Source organism: Pan paniscus, chromosome 18 (genome assembly GCF_029289425.2).
Source record: "Pan paniscus chromosome 18, NHGRI_mPanPan1-v2.0_pri, whole genome shotgun sequence".
In the NCBI taxonomy this organism is placed as follows: Eukaryota; Metazoa; Chordata; class Mammalia; order Primates; family Hominidae; genus Pan; species Pan paniscus.
Genome location: NC_073267.2, coordinates 485,523 through 498,778, shown reverse-complemented (window position 1 = coordinate 498,778; position 13,256 = coordinate 485,523). Strand labels below are relative to the sequence as shown.

At 61.3% G+C, this 13,256-nt stretch overlaps 2 protein-coding genes across 22 annotated transcripts in view; one reads left to right on the top strand and one right to left on the bottom strand.

Moving 5' to 3' along the window:
* Window positions 1–46: 46 nt before the first annotated feature.
* Window positions 47–13,256, bottom strand: part of FAM234A (family with sequence similarity 234 member A) — a 51,136-nt gene continuing 37,926 nt past the window's right edge. For 11 of the 17 annotated variants that reach the window (XR_010110385.1, XR_010110386.1, XR_010110384.1 and 8 more), the window contains 2 exons: window positions 11,853–12,082; window positions 10,916–11,410 (listed from right to left, as the gene is read on the bottom strand). Coding sequence is in view for 5 of the 17 variants with exons in the window: in XM_063598156.1 (XP_063454226.1) it covers window positions 11,934–12,082 (149 nt within the window). In the remaining 12 variants the exon portion in view is untranslated. Of the gene's footprint in view, window positions 1,137–10,915; window positions 12,083–13,256 lie in introns of those variants that run through there. The other 6 variants (XM_063598158.1, XM_063598156.1, XM_063598151.1 and 3 more) reach the window with 2 other exon arrangements.
* RGS11 (regulator of G protein signaling 11) lies at window positions 4,834–12,542 on the top strand. 5 transcript variants are annotated; one of them, XM_034951623.4, is made up of 17 exons: window positions 4,834–4,954; window positions 5,307–5,403; window positions 5,472–5,522; window positions 5,723–5,829; window positions 6,540–6,591; window positions 6,704–6,762; window positions 6,969–7,045; window positions 7,249–7,330; window positions 7,874–7,942; window positions 9,243–9,272; window positions 9,352–9,413; window positions 9,506–9,619; window positions 9,722–9,837; window positions 9,990–10,077; window positions 10,160–10,298; window positions 11,272–11,354; window positions 11,474–12,542. In XM_034951623.4, the coding sequence occupies exons 1-17, from the start codon at window positions 4,892–4,894 to the stop codon at window positions 11,586–11,588; spliced, it is 1,404 nt and encodes a 467-aa protein (XP_034807514.1). In that variant the 5' UTR covers window positions 4,834–4,891; the 3' UTR covers window positions 11,589–12,542. The 5 variants fall into 5 exon arrangements, with proteins under 5 accessions (XP_034807514.1, XP_034807515.1, XP_034807516.1 ...); XM_034951625.4 differs by having other exon boundaries at window positions 4,835–4,965; XM_034951624.3 differs by lacking the exon at window positions 9,243–9,272.

Here is a 13,256-nt window from a genome sequence, read left to right as displayed (position 1 = left end):
CCGCGCAGCCCCGCAGAGACGCGCGTGTCGCCCGCACGGCGCCGGCACCCGGGTCGCCCCCGCCGGCGCGCCAGGACCCCGCACAGAAGCGCCTGGACGCGGACGCACGCAGCCGCGGTCACGATCCCCGCCGCCCGCCCGGCCCGTGCCCGGCTCTGGCCAGCAGGGCTGCCCCACCCCCACGGCGCGGCGGGAGCCTGAGGGGGTCTCCTGGGAAACCCTCTGCGGGGCGCCGTGGCGCAGGTGCGCCCCTATCCCCAGGGTCTCATTATCCGCGGCCACACCTGGGGCCGGACCGCGCGCCCCCTTCCCCTCCCCCGCTCCTGAGGGAGCTTCTGTCTGGGCCGAGGGGGACTCCGGGGCCCTGCCCAGCCTTGGGGTGAGGGGCTGGCCCAACACCCTACAGGTTCACGGTCATCAGTAGGGCGGGACCACAGTGGGCACGGGTCGCACGCACACCAAGGTGCGTCTGGAGCCACAGAGGCAACAAGGGCCCCTGAAAGGCTTAGCGACCTGGCTGGGCTGTGTGAGTTCCCAAGAGGGGGTGTCCCTGCAGGGCTCTTGGAAACCCAGTTACCGAGCCCCCTGTCCTCAGGGAGAGGACACTGACAAGGGGGCGGAGTACAGAGACCGGAGCACAGAGGGGGCTTCTGATATTGACACCTAAACTGAGACCTGTGGGTGGGTGGGATGGGACCCGGCAGGGGACAGGGGTGAGCAGGCCCTGGCTGGGACAGCTGGACCAAAGGCCTGGGTCTGAATAAGGGAGAAGGGGTCCGAACACCAGCCTGAGTCCCTTTCTTAGACACCCCTGGCCGGCCCCCTATTCCTGGTTCCAGGGACACCAGAAATTAGAGCCGCCCTTGCCAAGGAGCTCCTCAATTGAGAGAAGACCACCTTGGGTGCTAGGGGGCATTGGGGTTTGGGTGGGGACTGTCTCCCTTGCCCCCCAACTGCCCACAACCTCTCCAGGGCAGGATCCTATGAACTTGTGCCCAGGCCCCCCTAGAGCGCCACCTCTGCTGACCCTTCGCTGCAGGGAGCGGGGGCTGTTAGGACACTTGTCCCCAGGCCCACAGCTCCAGCTCCTGCAGCTGTTACCAGATAGAAGGTCTTGGAGCTGAGTTGTCCAGGTTCTTGGTGGGTTGAACAAAGAATTGAACAAAACGCACAAAGTAACAAAAGAACAACGAAACACAAGGAAACAAAACTGAGTCAGAAGAACGGAGTAAGGAAAGCACAGATTTACGGAAGGCAATTCACAGAGTGGGAGTGGGCTGGAGCAAGTAGCTCCAGAGCCTCTGTAATTAGGATTTTTATTAAGCAAAGGAACCTGACCACAGCCCTTGTGCCCTTTACAGGCCTCCAATTGGCTACACCCTATGAAGGATTGGCCCGAGACCAATCAGAGGTGAAGTGGAAACTTCTGTCTTGTTATGACAGCAGCCAGGATGTGGCTTGTGAGCTGCCCAATCCTTCCTAGAACTGGCTGCACCTGCTGTTCCGTTTCTTATGCCCAACCCTTGGCTACCCTCATTCCCTATTCTGCCTCACAGCTACCATGGGTGCCCACCCCTGCAGACAGGGCAGCCAGACCTGGGCCACCTCACCCCACCTGGGTGTGGGGCATGGGAGGGCTCACTGGGATCCAAGCGAGATGGTACCCTGGAGTAAGAGACCCCACAAGCCCCCTGCCCCAGCTCATGCTGAACCTGGCCTCTCCGGCAATGGAAATGGACTCAGACCAGTATGTTAGGGGCTCCCAGCCCAAGGCCAACCGCCCACCCTGCCCAGCCCCTAGCACCCTCTGAGTGGGTAAGGATGGGGAGAGGTACTCTGCCTCCAAGAAAGCAGAAATAGACCAGAGGTGGTGGTACACATTTGTAGTCCCAGCTACTCAGGATGATGGGGTGGGAGAATCACTTGAGCTCAGGAGTTTGAGGCTGCAGTGAGTTTATGATTGCACCACTGCACTCCAGCCTGGGTGACAGAATGAGACCGCCATCTCTCAAAAAATAAATACATAGCCAGGTGCCATGGCTCATGCCTGTAATCCCAACATTTGGGAGGCTGAGGCAGGAGGATCACTTGAGGCCAGGAGTTCAAGATCAGCCAGCCTAGGCAACACAGCAAGAAACTGAGGCCCTTACAGACAGGGATAAGCGAGGGGCTACGTGTATATTTATCTACAAAAATAAAAATGAAATTAAAAAAAAAAATTAGTGGCCAGGCGCGGTGGCTCATGCCTGTAATCCCAGCACTTTGGGAGGCCAAGGCAGGTGGATCACTTGAGGTCAGGAAGTTCGAGACCAGCCTGGCCAACACGGTGAAACCCCATCTCTACTAAAAATGCAAAAAAAAAAAAAAAAAAAAGAAAAGAAAATTAGCCGGGCATGGTGGCGCATGCCTCTAATCCCAGCTACTTGGGAGCTGAGGCAAGAGAATCGCTTGAACCCGGGAGGCGGAGGTTGCAGTGACCCGAGATTGCACCATCGCACTCCAGCCTAGGCAACAAGAGTGAAACTCCATCTCTAAATAAATAAATAAATAAATAAATAAATAAATAAAGCAAGCAGAAATAGATGCATTTGCACCTTTTAAAAATGGTGCCGAGGCTGGGCTCGGTGGCTCAGGCCTGTAATCCCAGCACTTCGGGAGGCCGAGGTGGGCAGATCACCTAAGGTCAGGAGTTCAAGACCAGCCTGGCCAACAAGGTGAAATGCTGTCTCTACTAAAAATACAAAAATTAGCCAAGCGTGGTGGCGGGGGCCTGTAATCTCAGCTACTCAGGAGGCTGAGGCAGGAGAATTGCTTGAACCTGAGGCAGAGGAGGAGGTTGCAGTGAGACGAGAACGCGCCATTGCGCTCCAGCCTGACAGAGCAAGACTCAGTCTCAAAAAAAAAAAAAAAAAAAGATGCTGGCTGGGCATGCCTTTAATCCCAGCACGCTGGGAAGCTGAGGTAGGAGGATGGACTGAGCCCAGGAGTTCGTGACCACCTTGGGCAACATAGTGAGACCTCGACTTAGTTTTTAAAAAATGATCTGACCGGGTGTGGTGGCTCACACCTGTCATCCCAGAACTTTGGGAGGCCAAGGCAGGTGGATCACCTGAAGTCAGGAGTTCGAGACCAGCCTGGCCAACATGGTGAAACCCCATCTGTACTAAAAATATAAAAATCAGCTGGGTGTGGTGGCGGGTGCCTGTAATCCCAGCTACTAGGGAGGCTGAGGCAGGAGAATCACTTGAACCCAGGAGGCGGAGGTTGCAGTGAGCCAAGATGGTGCCATTGCACTCCAGCCTGGGCAACAAGAGCGAAACTCCATCTCAAAAAAATAAAAAAATAATAAGATCTAGCCTCACTTGAGGTCAGGAGTTTGAGACCAGCCTGGCCAACATGGTGAAACCCCATCTCTACTAAACATACCAAAATCGGCCAGGCACAGTGGCTCACACCTATAAGCCTAGCACTTTGGGAGGCCAAGGCAGGCACATCACCTGAGGTCAGGAGTTCGAAACCAGCTTGGCCAACATGGTGAATCCCTATCTCTACTAAAAATACAAAAATTAGCTGGGTGTGGTGGCGCGTGCCTGTAATCCCAGCTACCTAGGAGGCTGAGACAGGAGAATCGCTGGAACCCAGGAGGCGGAGGCTGCAGTGAGCCAAGACCGCATCACTGCACTCCAGCTTGGGTGACACAGTGAGACTCCGTCTCAAAAACAAAAACAAAAATAAAAATTAGCCAGGCGTGGTGGTGGGAGCCTGTAATCCCAGCTACTCAGGAGGCTGAGGCATGAGAATTGCTTGAATTCGGGAGGCAGAGGTTGCAGTGAGCCGAGACTGCCCGGTGGGGCCTGAAGATCCTGGGCCTGGCTCGGGGTGCACCTGGGGCACAGGCATAGCCATTGGAGGAGGGAGAGAGCTGGGAGCGGAGTGGGGCCTGAAGCCGGGCGGCCGCCGGTGAGACTAGGTGGGTGTCTGTTGAGGTCCTCCCTGCAGTAAAGCTCCTCTCCAACAGTGTCAGGGTGCCCTGGGCAGGGTTTCTGCCCATTCCCCAGCGGGCCCACCCAGGCCTGCGTGAAACTGAGGGAAGTGAGCCATGAGCCATCAGCCACTCTTCTGGAAGGACCCCCGATAAGGGACCCACAGCAGGAGATGGGGACAGCTGGGTCACACTCTGCAGCAGCCACGTGCTCCACTGACAGCCGGCATCCAGCCCATGTAGAAAGCTGACCCAGTCTCTCATGCACCCTGCCCCTAACCAGCCACTGTCACAGCAATGTATGCAGCCTTGGCCACAAGCATCGCAGGACACAAGGCCTCGGGCAGTCATACCGCTGGCCCCGGCCCCGGCCCCACAGCCAGGCCTCTAGTCCCTGAATGTCCTCAGGGCCCCACACATAGGACCGGGGTTACAGTGGGCCCTAAACCACGTTTCCCACCCCAGTTCACTCTCCCTACGGGTCTCCTCTACTCACGGAACCCCTCTCCCTCTCTGAACCCCCATCCCCCCCGCTGCCCTCCCTGAGAGCCTCCCCATAGTAACCCCCCCTCGCTGATGAGCCCCTCTGCCTCTCCCAGAGACCACCCCCTGCTCCAGCTGAGCTCCATCCCCTCACATCCCCCCTCGGTCCCCGGCCCACGCCCCCCGTCCCACTTCGCCTCCACCCACGAGGGCCTCAGCGTCCCGGGACCTGGGAGGGGGGGGTGACTCGGGTCGCTCGTGGGGGACCGGCTCGTTTGTCTCTGGGCCGTGGCCGTGACTCTTAGACCCGAACTGGGGCCTGGGCGACTCTGGCCTCGCGGCCCGAGGGTTAACCCGGGCGCGGCGCGGCGCGGGGCGGGGCTGGGCGGGACGCTCGGTCATCCCCGCCGGCCTCGCCCCGCAGCCATGGCCGCCGGCCCCGCGCCGCCCCCCGGCCGCCCCCGGGCGCAGATGCCGCATCTGAGGAAGGTGCGAGGCGGGTGGGTGTCCCGCCGTCCCCCGATTTCCCGGCGCCCGAGGCCGGGAGGGGCCGGAGAGCATGGGGCACGGGGGCGCGCGGGGCGGGGCGGGCCTGGGGCGGAGGCTCTGCGAGGCCGGGAGGGGCGGCGAGGCCTGGGGCCCCTTGGGGGTCTCCCGGGGTCTCCCCGGCCCTCCCCGGCCCGCCCCGGCCCGCCCCGCGTCCCCGCCGCCAGCTGCGGCCTGGAATCCGCCGCCGCCGCGCGTTCATCTCCGCGCTCCCGGATCCGGGGCATCCCGGCCGGTGCCAGGGAATCAGGGTTGCGGGGCGGCCAGACACCCCCTGACGACTCCCTCCGCCCAGATGGAGCGGGTGGTCGTGAGCATGCAGGACCCCGACCAGGGCGTGAAGATGCGGAGCCAGCGCCTGCTGGTCACCGTCATTCCCCACGCGGTGACAGGTGAGGCGCGCCGGGGCGGGGGTGCGTGCGCGCCTCGGCCTCCCTCCACCTCTGTCTCTCCCGTGCAGGCAGCGACGTCGTGCAGTGGTTGGCCCAGAAGTTCTGCGTCTCGGAGGAGGGTGAGCGCCCTGCCTCCCACTGGGCCCTGGGGTCACTGGGCTGCTGGCCTAGGCCTGGGTTTTCCTGGAGTCTGGCAGTTCTCAGAGCCCTGCTGAGCGCGCTGTGCAAGGGTGGGGAGCACATAGGGGAGAGGAGGCCCGGCTCGTCCCGCCCTCGCCCGCTTCCGCGGCCCCGCGCTCACCGTCCCACCCCTCCCCAGAGGCCCTGCACCTGGGCACCGTCCTGGTGCAGCATGGCTACATCTACCCGCTGCGCGACCCCCGTAGCCTCATGCTCCGGCCAGATGAGACGCCCTACAGGTTCCAGGTCAGGCTCGGGGGTGCAGGTGGGAGCCGGTGGGACCCCCACCCCCACCCACCCAGCTTACCAACTCGGGGAGACAGGAGGGGCGCCGAGCTTGCTGGGATTGGAGTGGGACTCCGCCATGTCACCGTGGACTGGTGGTCCATCGCCCCCTCCCCAAAAGTCCTGGACCGCAAGTACCGATGTGGTGAGAAGGACCCGGCTGAGGGATGGAGCCTCAGTTTTCCTGGGGACCACAGCAGGGCCCCACAAGGGGTCGTATGTGCAGAGGATTCTGCCATCTTCCTGGGGGTCCTTAGGCCCAGGCCCTGAGGGAGGGGCTGTGAAGGCCTGAGGACAGCATTCCTGCCCTCCCTAACCACATCAGGGTCCCGGGCCGACCTGCCGTCCGTTGTACCCCTCCCCAGGCACAGACTGTGACTACATCCAAGACTTGTGCAGGCCCCCAGCCCCACCCCGCCTTGAATGGGGGCTTAGGGTGACCAGTGAGGGAGGCAGTCTCTGAACAGGGCCCTAAGGAGCGAGTTGATCTCAGTTCTAGTTGGAGAGACTGGCGAGTGGTCAGTGGAGTCTCTGGGTGGTGGGCAGGCAGGGAGACCCTCAGACACCCCCTGCCCAGCCCAGGCTTCTTCCCAGGGAGGTCTGAGGGTGGGGTGACACTGGGGAGGCACAGACGCAGGCGTCCTGGACACCTTCTCCCTGCACCACGCCAGACCCCGTACTTCTGGACAAGTACCCTGTGGCCGGCTGCAGAACTGGACTATGGTGAGCAAGGGGACGGCTGGCCCCAGACAAGTTCCCAGGACTGGGGGCCTCAGGGTGATGCCGTGAGGCAGGGCAGAGCTGGCCCCTCTGCAGGCTGTCCCTGTCCTTCCAGCCATCTACCTGGCCAAGAAGAACATCCGAAAACGGGGGACCCTGGTGGACTATGAGAAGGTGGGACCCCCCACCCTTCCCGCCCCGGCTGGGTACAGCTGGAGGAACCCAAGCCTCACTCACGGCCCCCCGGGGCCTCACAGTTTACCCCAGAACATACAGCCGAGGCCCCAAAACCCAAGACAGTCCCCAACCCCCCAACTGCCCACACAGTCTCACTGGGGGCAGGGGCCGGGGCGACCCACTGGAAACCTCGCTGCCCCCAGGACTGCTATGACCGGCTACACAAGAAGATCAACCACGCGTGGGACCTGGTGCTGATGCAGGCGAGGGAGCAGCTGAGGTGAGGCCCCGCCCCGCCCCGCCCCGCCTGCAGGCGCCCAACCCAGGCTACTCGGGAAGCCCAGCCCAGGCCAGGCTCTGGTGGCCCTGGGACCGTGGAGGGCACCCCTGGGTGTGGCTGCCTGCCCAGGTCCAGGCCTGAGGGTGGGGGCGGAGGGGCTGCTGTGTGCAGGGCGTGCCCTCAACTCGGCCTCCTCCTCCTAGGGCAGCCAAGCAGCGCAGGAAGGGGGACAGGCTGGTCATTGCGTGCCAGGAGCAGACCTACTGGCTGGTGAACAGGCCCCCGGTGAGCCCACCTGCGGTGAGGGTGGGGGTCGCCGGCCAGTGCAGGGGTCAGCGTGCTTCCCCGACAGGCGCTCTCAGGACCACCATTTTGAGCCTGTGGAAGGACCTGCCTTGGAACTCCTGGTGGGGGCAGGACGTTTTCACTTCGTGACTTAGTTGCGTTTCTGCCAATCAGAACCCAGGTCTCCATCCCTAGACCACAGGACAAGCCAGCTTCTCTCTGGGCCCAAGGGAGAGTCACAGGGATGCCAGATTGCGGGGACTGCAGACTCTGCCTCAGGAGCAGGCAGAGTGGGGGCGGCCTTGGCTGCAGTGGGGGGACCGAGTTCACAGGCCGGGAGCAGCTGGGGCTGTGGGGAGGCCCGGTGAACAGGCCATTTGGAGGTGGTGAGCAGAGAAGAGACAGCTGAAGGCTAGGTCGAGACTCTTCCCGAGTTCCTTTGAGTGTCAGTTTCCACATGGGGGTCTGGGAGGGGGAACTTAGCCTTAAAGGGGGTCAGCCACCGGAACTGCATCCCCACCTCATCTCGTCTCCCCTCCACAGCCCGGGGCCCCCAATGTGCTGGAGCAGGGTCCGGGGCGGGGATCCTGCGCTGCCAGCCGTGTGCTCATGGTGAGCCCCTGCGTGCGTGCTGGCCGCCCTCTCACCCTGCACACTGGCTGCACCCTGCTGGACCCACCATGGGACTGCCCGGCTGTCCGTCATTTGCTCCACCCAGAGGGCACTTGGTGCAGCCTCCCCAAGCCCCTGCTCACTCCCGGTCACTCCCTGTTCCCAGGCCCCTGCTAACTCTCGCTTTCTCTCCCCTCCCACCTGCTGCCCTGGGTGCAGGTAAGTGGAGTGGTGGGGACGAGGGGGCTGGCGGGGAGGAAGGGGGCTCTTCTCCAGAACAGTATCAGGGTTTGCTGGAAATTGGAGGGGTGACAAGCAGGGTTACGGCCTCTGACAGACCTGAGCAGATCCAGCAACCTCCCTCCAGGTGGAGGCCTCCAGAACCAGAGGGACCAGACCAGAGGGAGCATCTGAGCCCCGCAGCAGCAAAACCCTTTGTTCAAACCAGTCCCATCCAGACCCAACATCTGGAAAGATGCACCTAGAACCTCACTGATAAAACTTCTTAAGTTCACGACCCTAACATTTCCCCATACAAAGCTGGTCAGAGAGAGCGGGGACACAGGCCAGGACTCGCAGCGCGTCCGCCTCCTCCACTCTGGCCCCAGCGAGGTGCCGACCAATGAACGTCACACCTGGTTCCCCAGTGATCCCCATTAGTAGTATTTCTCAAGTATGTGTTGTTTAAAAACATAATTTAAGTACATTTGAAAATGTGACATATTAGGCCGGGCGCGGTGGCTCACGTCTCTAATCCCAGCACTTTGGGAGGCCGAGGCGGGCAGATCACCTGAGTTCAGGAGTTCGAGACCAGCCAGATCAACATGGAGAAACCCCGTCTCTACTAAAAATACAAAATTAGCCGGGCGTGGTGGCGCGTGCTTGTAGTCCCAGCTACTGGAGAGGCTGAGGCAGGAGAATGGCTTGAATCCAGGAGGCGGAGGTTGCAGTGAGCCGAGATCGCACCACTGCACTCCAGCCTGGGCAACAAGAGTGAAACTGTCTCAAAAAAATAATAAAGAAAAAAAATGACATATTACTCACAATTGCAACTTTGAGAACCTGAGGGTTCCGTGGAATATTCCACAGATCGCCAGCCCTTAGGCCCCCAGAGGTCTCCTCGAAAGTCAGATCCCTGATTGGAAGAAGGGGCTCCAAGGGGCGGGACTGGGGGCCTGGGCCACCATCTCTGCCAGATCTATGTGGCAGGGGCTCAGTCTGGGGAGGTGCCCTCCTGCTGGGGATTTTGGACCCCAGCAGGGGACCTGCATCTAACTGCAGCCCACCTGTCCCCTTCTAGACCAAGGGTGCAGATTTCTATAAGCGGGAGGTAAGTTCTGGAGCTGGGAGTGGAGGGTGCCAGGTGCCTTCCCCAGCCCGGGACCTGACTCACAGGCCCCACATCCTAGATTGAGTACTTCAGGAAAGCGCTGGGCAGGACCCGAGTGAAGTCGTCCGTCTGCCTTGAGGCGTGAGTGGGGTGAGGGGTGGCAGCTGGAGACCCCTGCTGAGTGCGCTAGCTCCTGAGGCCCCTCCTGCACCAGCCCCGATACCCCCTTCCAGGTACCTGAGTTTCTGCGGCCAGCGTGGACCCCACGACCCCCTCGTGTCGGGGTGCCTGCCCAGCAATCCCTGGATCTCAGACAATGACGCCTACTGGGTCATGAATGCCCCCACGTGAGCCCAGGCGGGGCAGCGGGACTGCGGGTGTGCTCCCAGCCTGGGGGGATGCAGGAGGGTCAGTCCCCACCCTCCCGAACAGCCCTGCCCTCTCCCCAGGGTGGCTGCCCCCACGAAGCTCCGTGTGGAGAGATGGGGCTTCAGCTTCCGGGAGCTCCTGGAGGACCCCATGGGGCGGGCCCACTTCATGGACTTTCTGGGAAAGGAGTTCAGTGGTGAGAACCCCCCAGCCCCTGCTCCAGTCCCAGCGGGGAGGCTGCTGCCTGGGACCCCTCCCGCCTCGGTTTCCACCAGCTCCCTGGGAACCCCCCACCGGCCCTGGCTGCCACTCTCGATGGGATCCTTGACTGGGTGCCCGGCCCCCCAGGAGAAAACCTCAGCTTCTGGGAGGCATGTGAGGAGCTTCGATATGGAACGCAGGCCCAGGTCCCCACCCTGGTGGATGCCGTGTACGAGTAAGTGCTGCGTGGTGGGCACCGGTTGGCTAACAGGCAGGTGCACCCAGCCGAGACTACCCAGTGCTGTCCCCACCCCTAGGCAGTTCCTGGCCCCCGGAGCTGCCCGCTGGGTCAACATCGACAGCCGGACCATGGAGCAGACCCTGGAGAGGCTGCGCCAGCCCCACCGCTACGTCCTGGATGACGCCCAGCTGCACATATACATGCTCATGAAGAAGGTGGGTGCTGGGTCAGCCTGGAGGGGCAGGAGGGGTCATCCCAGACGGGCCTCCATGTCCCCACCCTCAAGGGCTCTGTCTGCACAGGCACTGCCCACGTTGACTCTGCCCCTAGGGAGCACCTTCCCCACCTGGTTGGGGCCGCCCTGGCCACTCTCCTGTCAGCGTTCCATCCTGAGCCCACTCCGGGTTCAGACGGGCTGAAGGACTGGCCCAGATCACATGCTTAATAAGGGTCAAGCTTCGATCTAAAAAGTTTTGTTTTGTTTTCTTTTGTTTTGAGGCGAGTCTCGCTCTGTCCCCCAGGCTGGAGTGAGGTGGCGAGATCTCGGCTCACTGCAAGCTCCGCCTCCCAGGTTCACGCCATTCTCCTGCCTCAGCCTCCTGAGTAGCTGGAACTACAGGCGCCCGCCACCACACCAGGCTAATGTTTTGTATTTTTAGTAGAGGTGGGGTTTCACCGTGTTACCCAGGATGGTCTCGATCTCCCGACCTCATGATCCACTCGCCTCAGCCTCCCAAAGTGCTGGGATTACAGACGTGAGCCACCGCACCCGGCCGGGATCACAACCGCGAGCCACTCTGCCCGGCCGGGATCACAGGCGTGAGCCACCATGCGTGGCCTACCTTGTTTTTTTATTTGACTCCACAACCCTGCCCTCACTCTGTGGGGAACACGGAGCCATTCCTGGTTCCTGCTAATGGCTGAGGAGGTGCTGCGGTTTATTCCTCTACACATGGCCACCAGGGCTCTTGCCATTTTTGCTGTGACATGGCCCAGGCAGACGGGAGCTCAGGTCTCCCTGAGTTTGCCTTGGTCTGGGCAGGTCCGGGGTGGCTGCCTCCAGCACCCTGTCCGCCGGAGACTCTGTGGCTGGAGGAGGCTCCAGCAATGTTTGGCTGCCCCTTCGGGGGGAGCTGGCTGAGAAGTGAGGAGGCAGAAGGGTCAGGGGCTGGACGCTGTCTCTTGTAGGACTCCTACCCAAGGTTCCTGAAGTCTGACATGTACAAGGGCCTCCTGGCAGAGGCTGGGATCCCGCTGGAGACGAAGAGACGGTGAGCCCAGGCAGTGCCCTGTGGCTGGCGGCTGTGGCCTGGGGGCTGCTGGGGCCCTGCAGTGAGGTGGGCAGGACACCAGCTGGCCAGCCTGTTCTCAGCCCCCTTCTCGCCCACAGCGTGTTCCCGTTTACGTGGAGGCCACGGCACTCGAGCCCCAGCCCTGCACTCCTTCCCACCCCTGTGGAGCCCACAGCGGCTTGTGGCCCTGGGGGTGGAGATGGGGTGGCCTAGTGGACCTGGCCCATCTGCCACTCTAGTCCCTGCAGCTCAATGTCCTGCGTGAATGCAGCAGCCACCCCCCTCTTGGCCCAGGTCCTGGGGGCTGCTGAACCCAGCACCAGTGTCCCCTTGTGCCCAGGGGGCCCAGTCTTGCTGTGGGGTGCACAGCCTCCCTCCCTCCAGCAAGCCCTCCCTGCCCAGAAGGAATGGGTCCAGGTGTGGATTCCCAGGGAGGGGGTTCATTGGCACAGCTTGGCTCAGGGCAGCGCCTGTTACCTGAAGAGAGGTGAGACCAAGGCCACAGGGAGCTCCACCTTCTCTGGTCTTCAGTCCAGCACTGGGTGCCCATCCTCATCTCTAAAACCAGTAAATCAGCCAGCGAATACCCGGAAGCAAGATGCACAGGCGGGCGGCTTCCCACACACCCGTCACAAGACGCGGACATGCAGGTCTCGGCGCGAGCTCTGCCCCGTCCAAGAGCCTCTCCGCTGTTGCCCAGTGTGAGCCTGGAAGAGGACCCAAGAGAGTGCCGTGCTGAGGCTGCCTCGAGGTCACTGCCTTCTGGAGCTGCGCCTATTCCTCCCTCGCCAAACGCGTTCCAGAATTTGTCCACAGGTGCGCCGGCACCTGCTTTTCCACCTCGAGGCCGCGGCCTCCCCCCCAGATTTATAGACAACTCTGACATTGTCACCCCACTGACGAGGCCCCTGATTCCATAGGGTGGATCCTTGCCAGGTGTCCCTGATCCTCCCTGCCCAAGCCTTCCTTCGTGAGCTGGCATTGCTCCCCATCCCCCAAGTGCCTCACCACTCCCCCAGACTGGGTGAAGGTACAGCTGGCTCCTTTCGGGGGTGCAGCTTCAACTCTCTCGGCGGTAGGGCGGTGCCATCCCCACATATAGGGCTGGCTCACATCCAGTCACTCCCAACAGCATCCAGCACACAAATAAAAGACCCTTGGGCCCTGGCTCTGAGCCCATCCTGCTGTGGGTGCAGCTTACGGTGTGACTGTGCATGTGACACATGCATGGGTGTGTGTGCGTGTGTATGAGGCATGTGTAGCACTGAGGCACACGTGTGGTGTGTACGCATAGCATGTGTGATTGTGTGTAGTGCACGTGTGCAGGTGTACTGTGAGGCATGCATGTGTGGTGTGTGTGCACGTGTCGTGTGTATGAGGCATGTGTAGCATTGTGAGGCACACGTGTGGTGTGTACGCATAGCACATGCGTGATTGTGTGTAGTGCACGTGTGCAGGTGTACTGTGAGGCATGCATGTGTGGTGTGTGTGTGCACGTGTCATGTGTATGAGGCATGTGTAGCACTGAGGCACACGTGTGGTGTGTATGCATAGCATGTGTGATTGTGTGTAGTGCACGTGTGCAGGTGTACTGTGAGGCATGCATGTGTGGTGTGTGTGTGCACGTGTCATGTGTATGAGGCATGTGTAGCACTGAGGCACACGTGTGGTGTGTATGCATAGCATGTGTGATTGTGTGTAGTGCACGTGTGCAGGTGTACTGTGAGGCATGCATATGTGGTGTGTGCACGTCGTGCACGATGCATGTGTAGCACTGAGGCACACGTGTGCTGTGTATGCATAGCACATGTGTGATTGTAGTGCACATGTGCAGGTGTACTGAGGCATGCATGTGTGGTGTGTGTGCACGTGTCGTGTGTA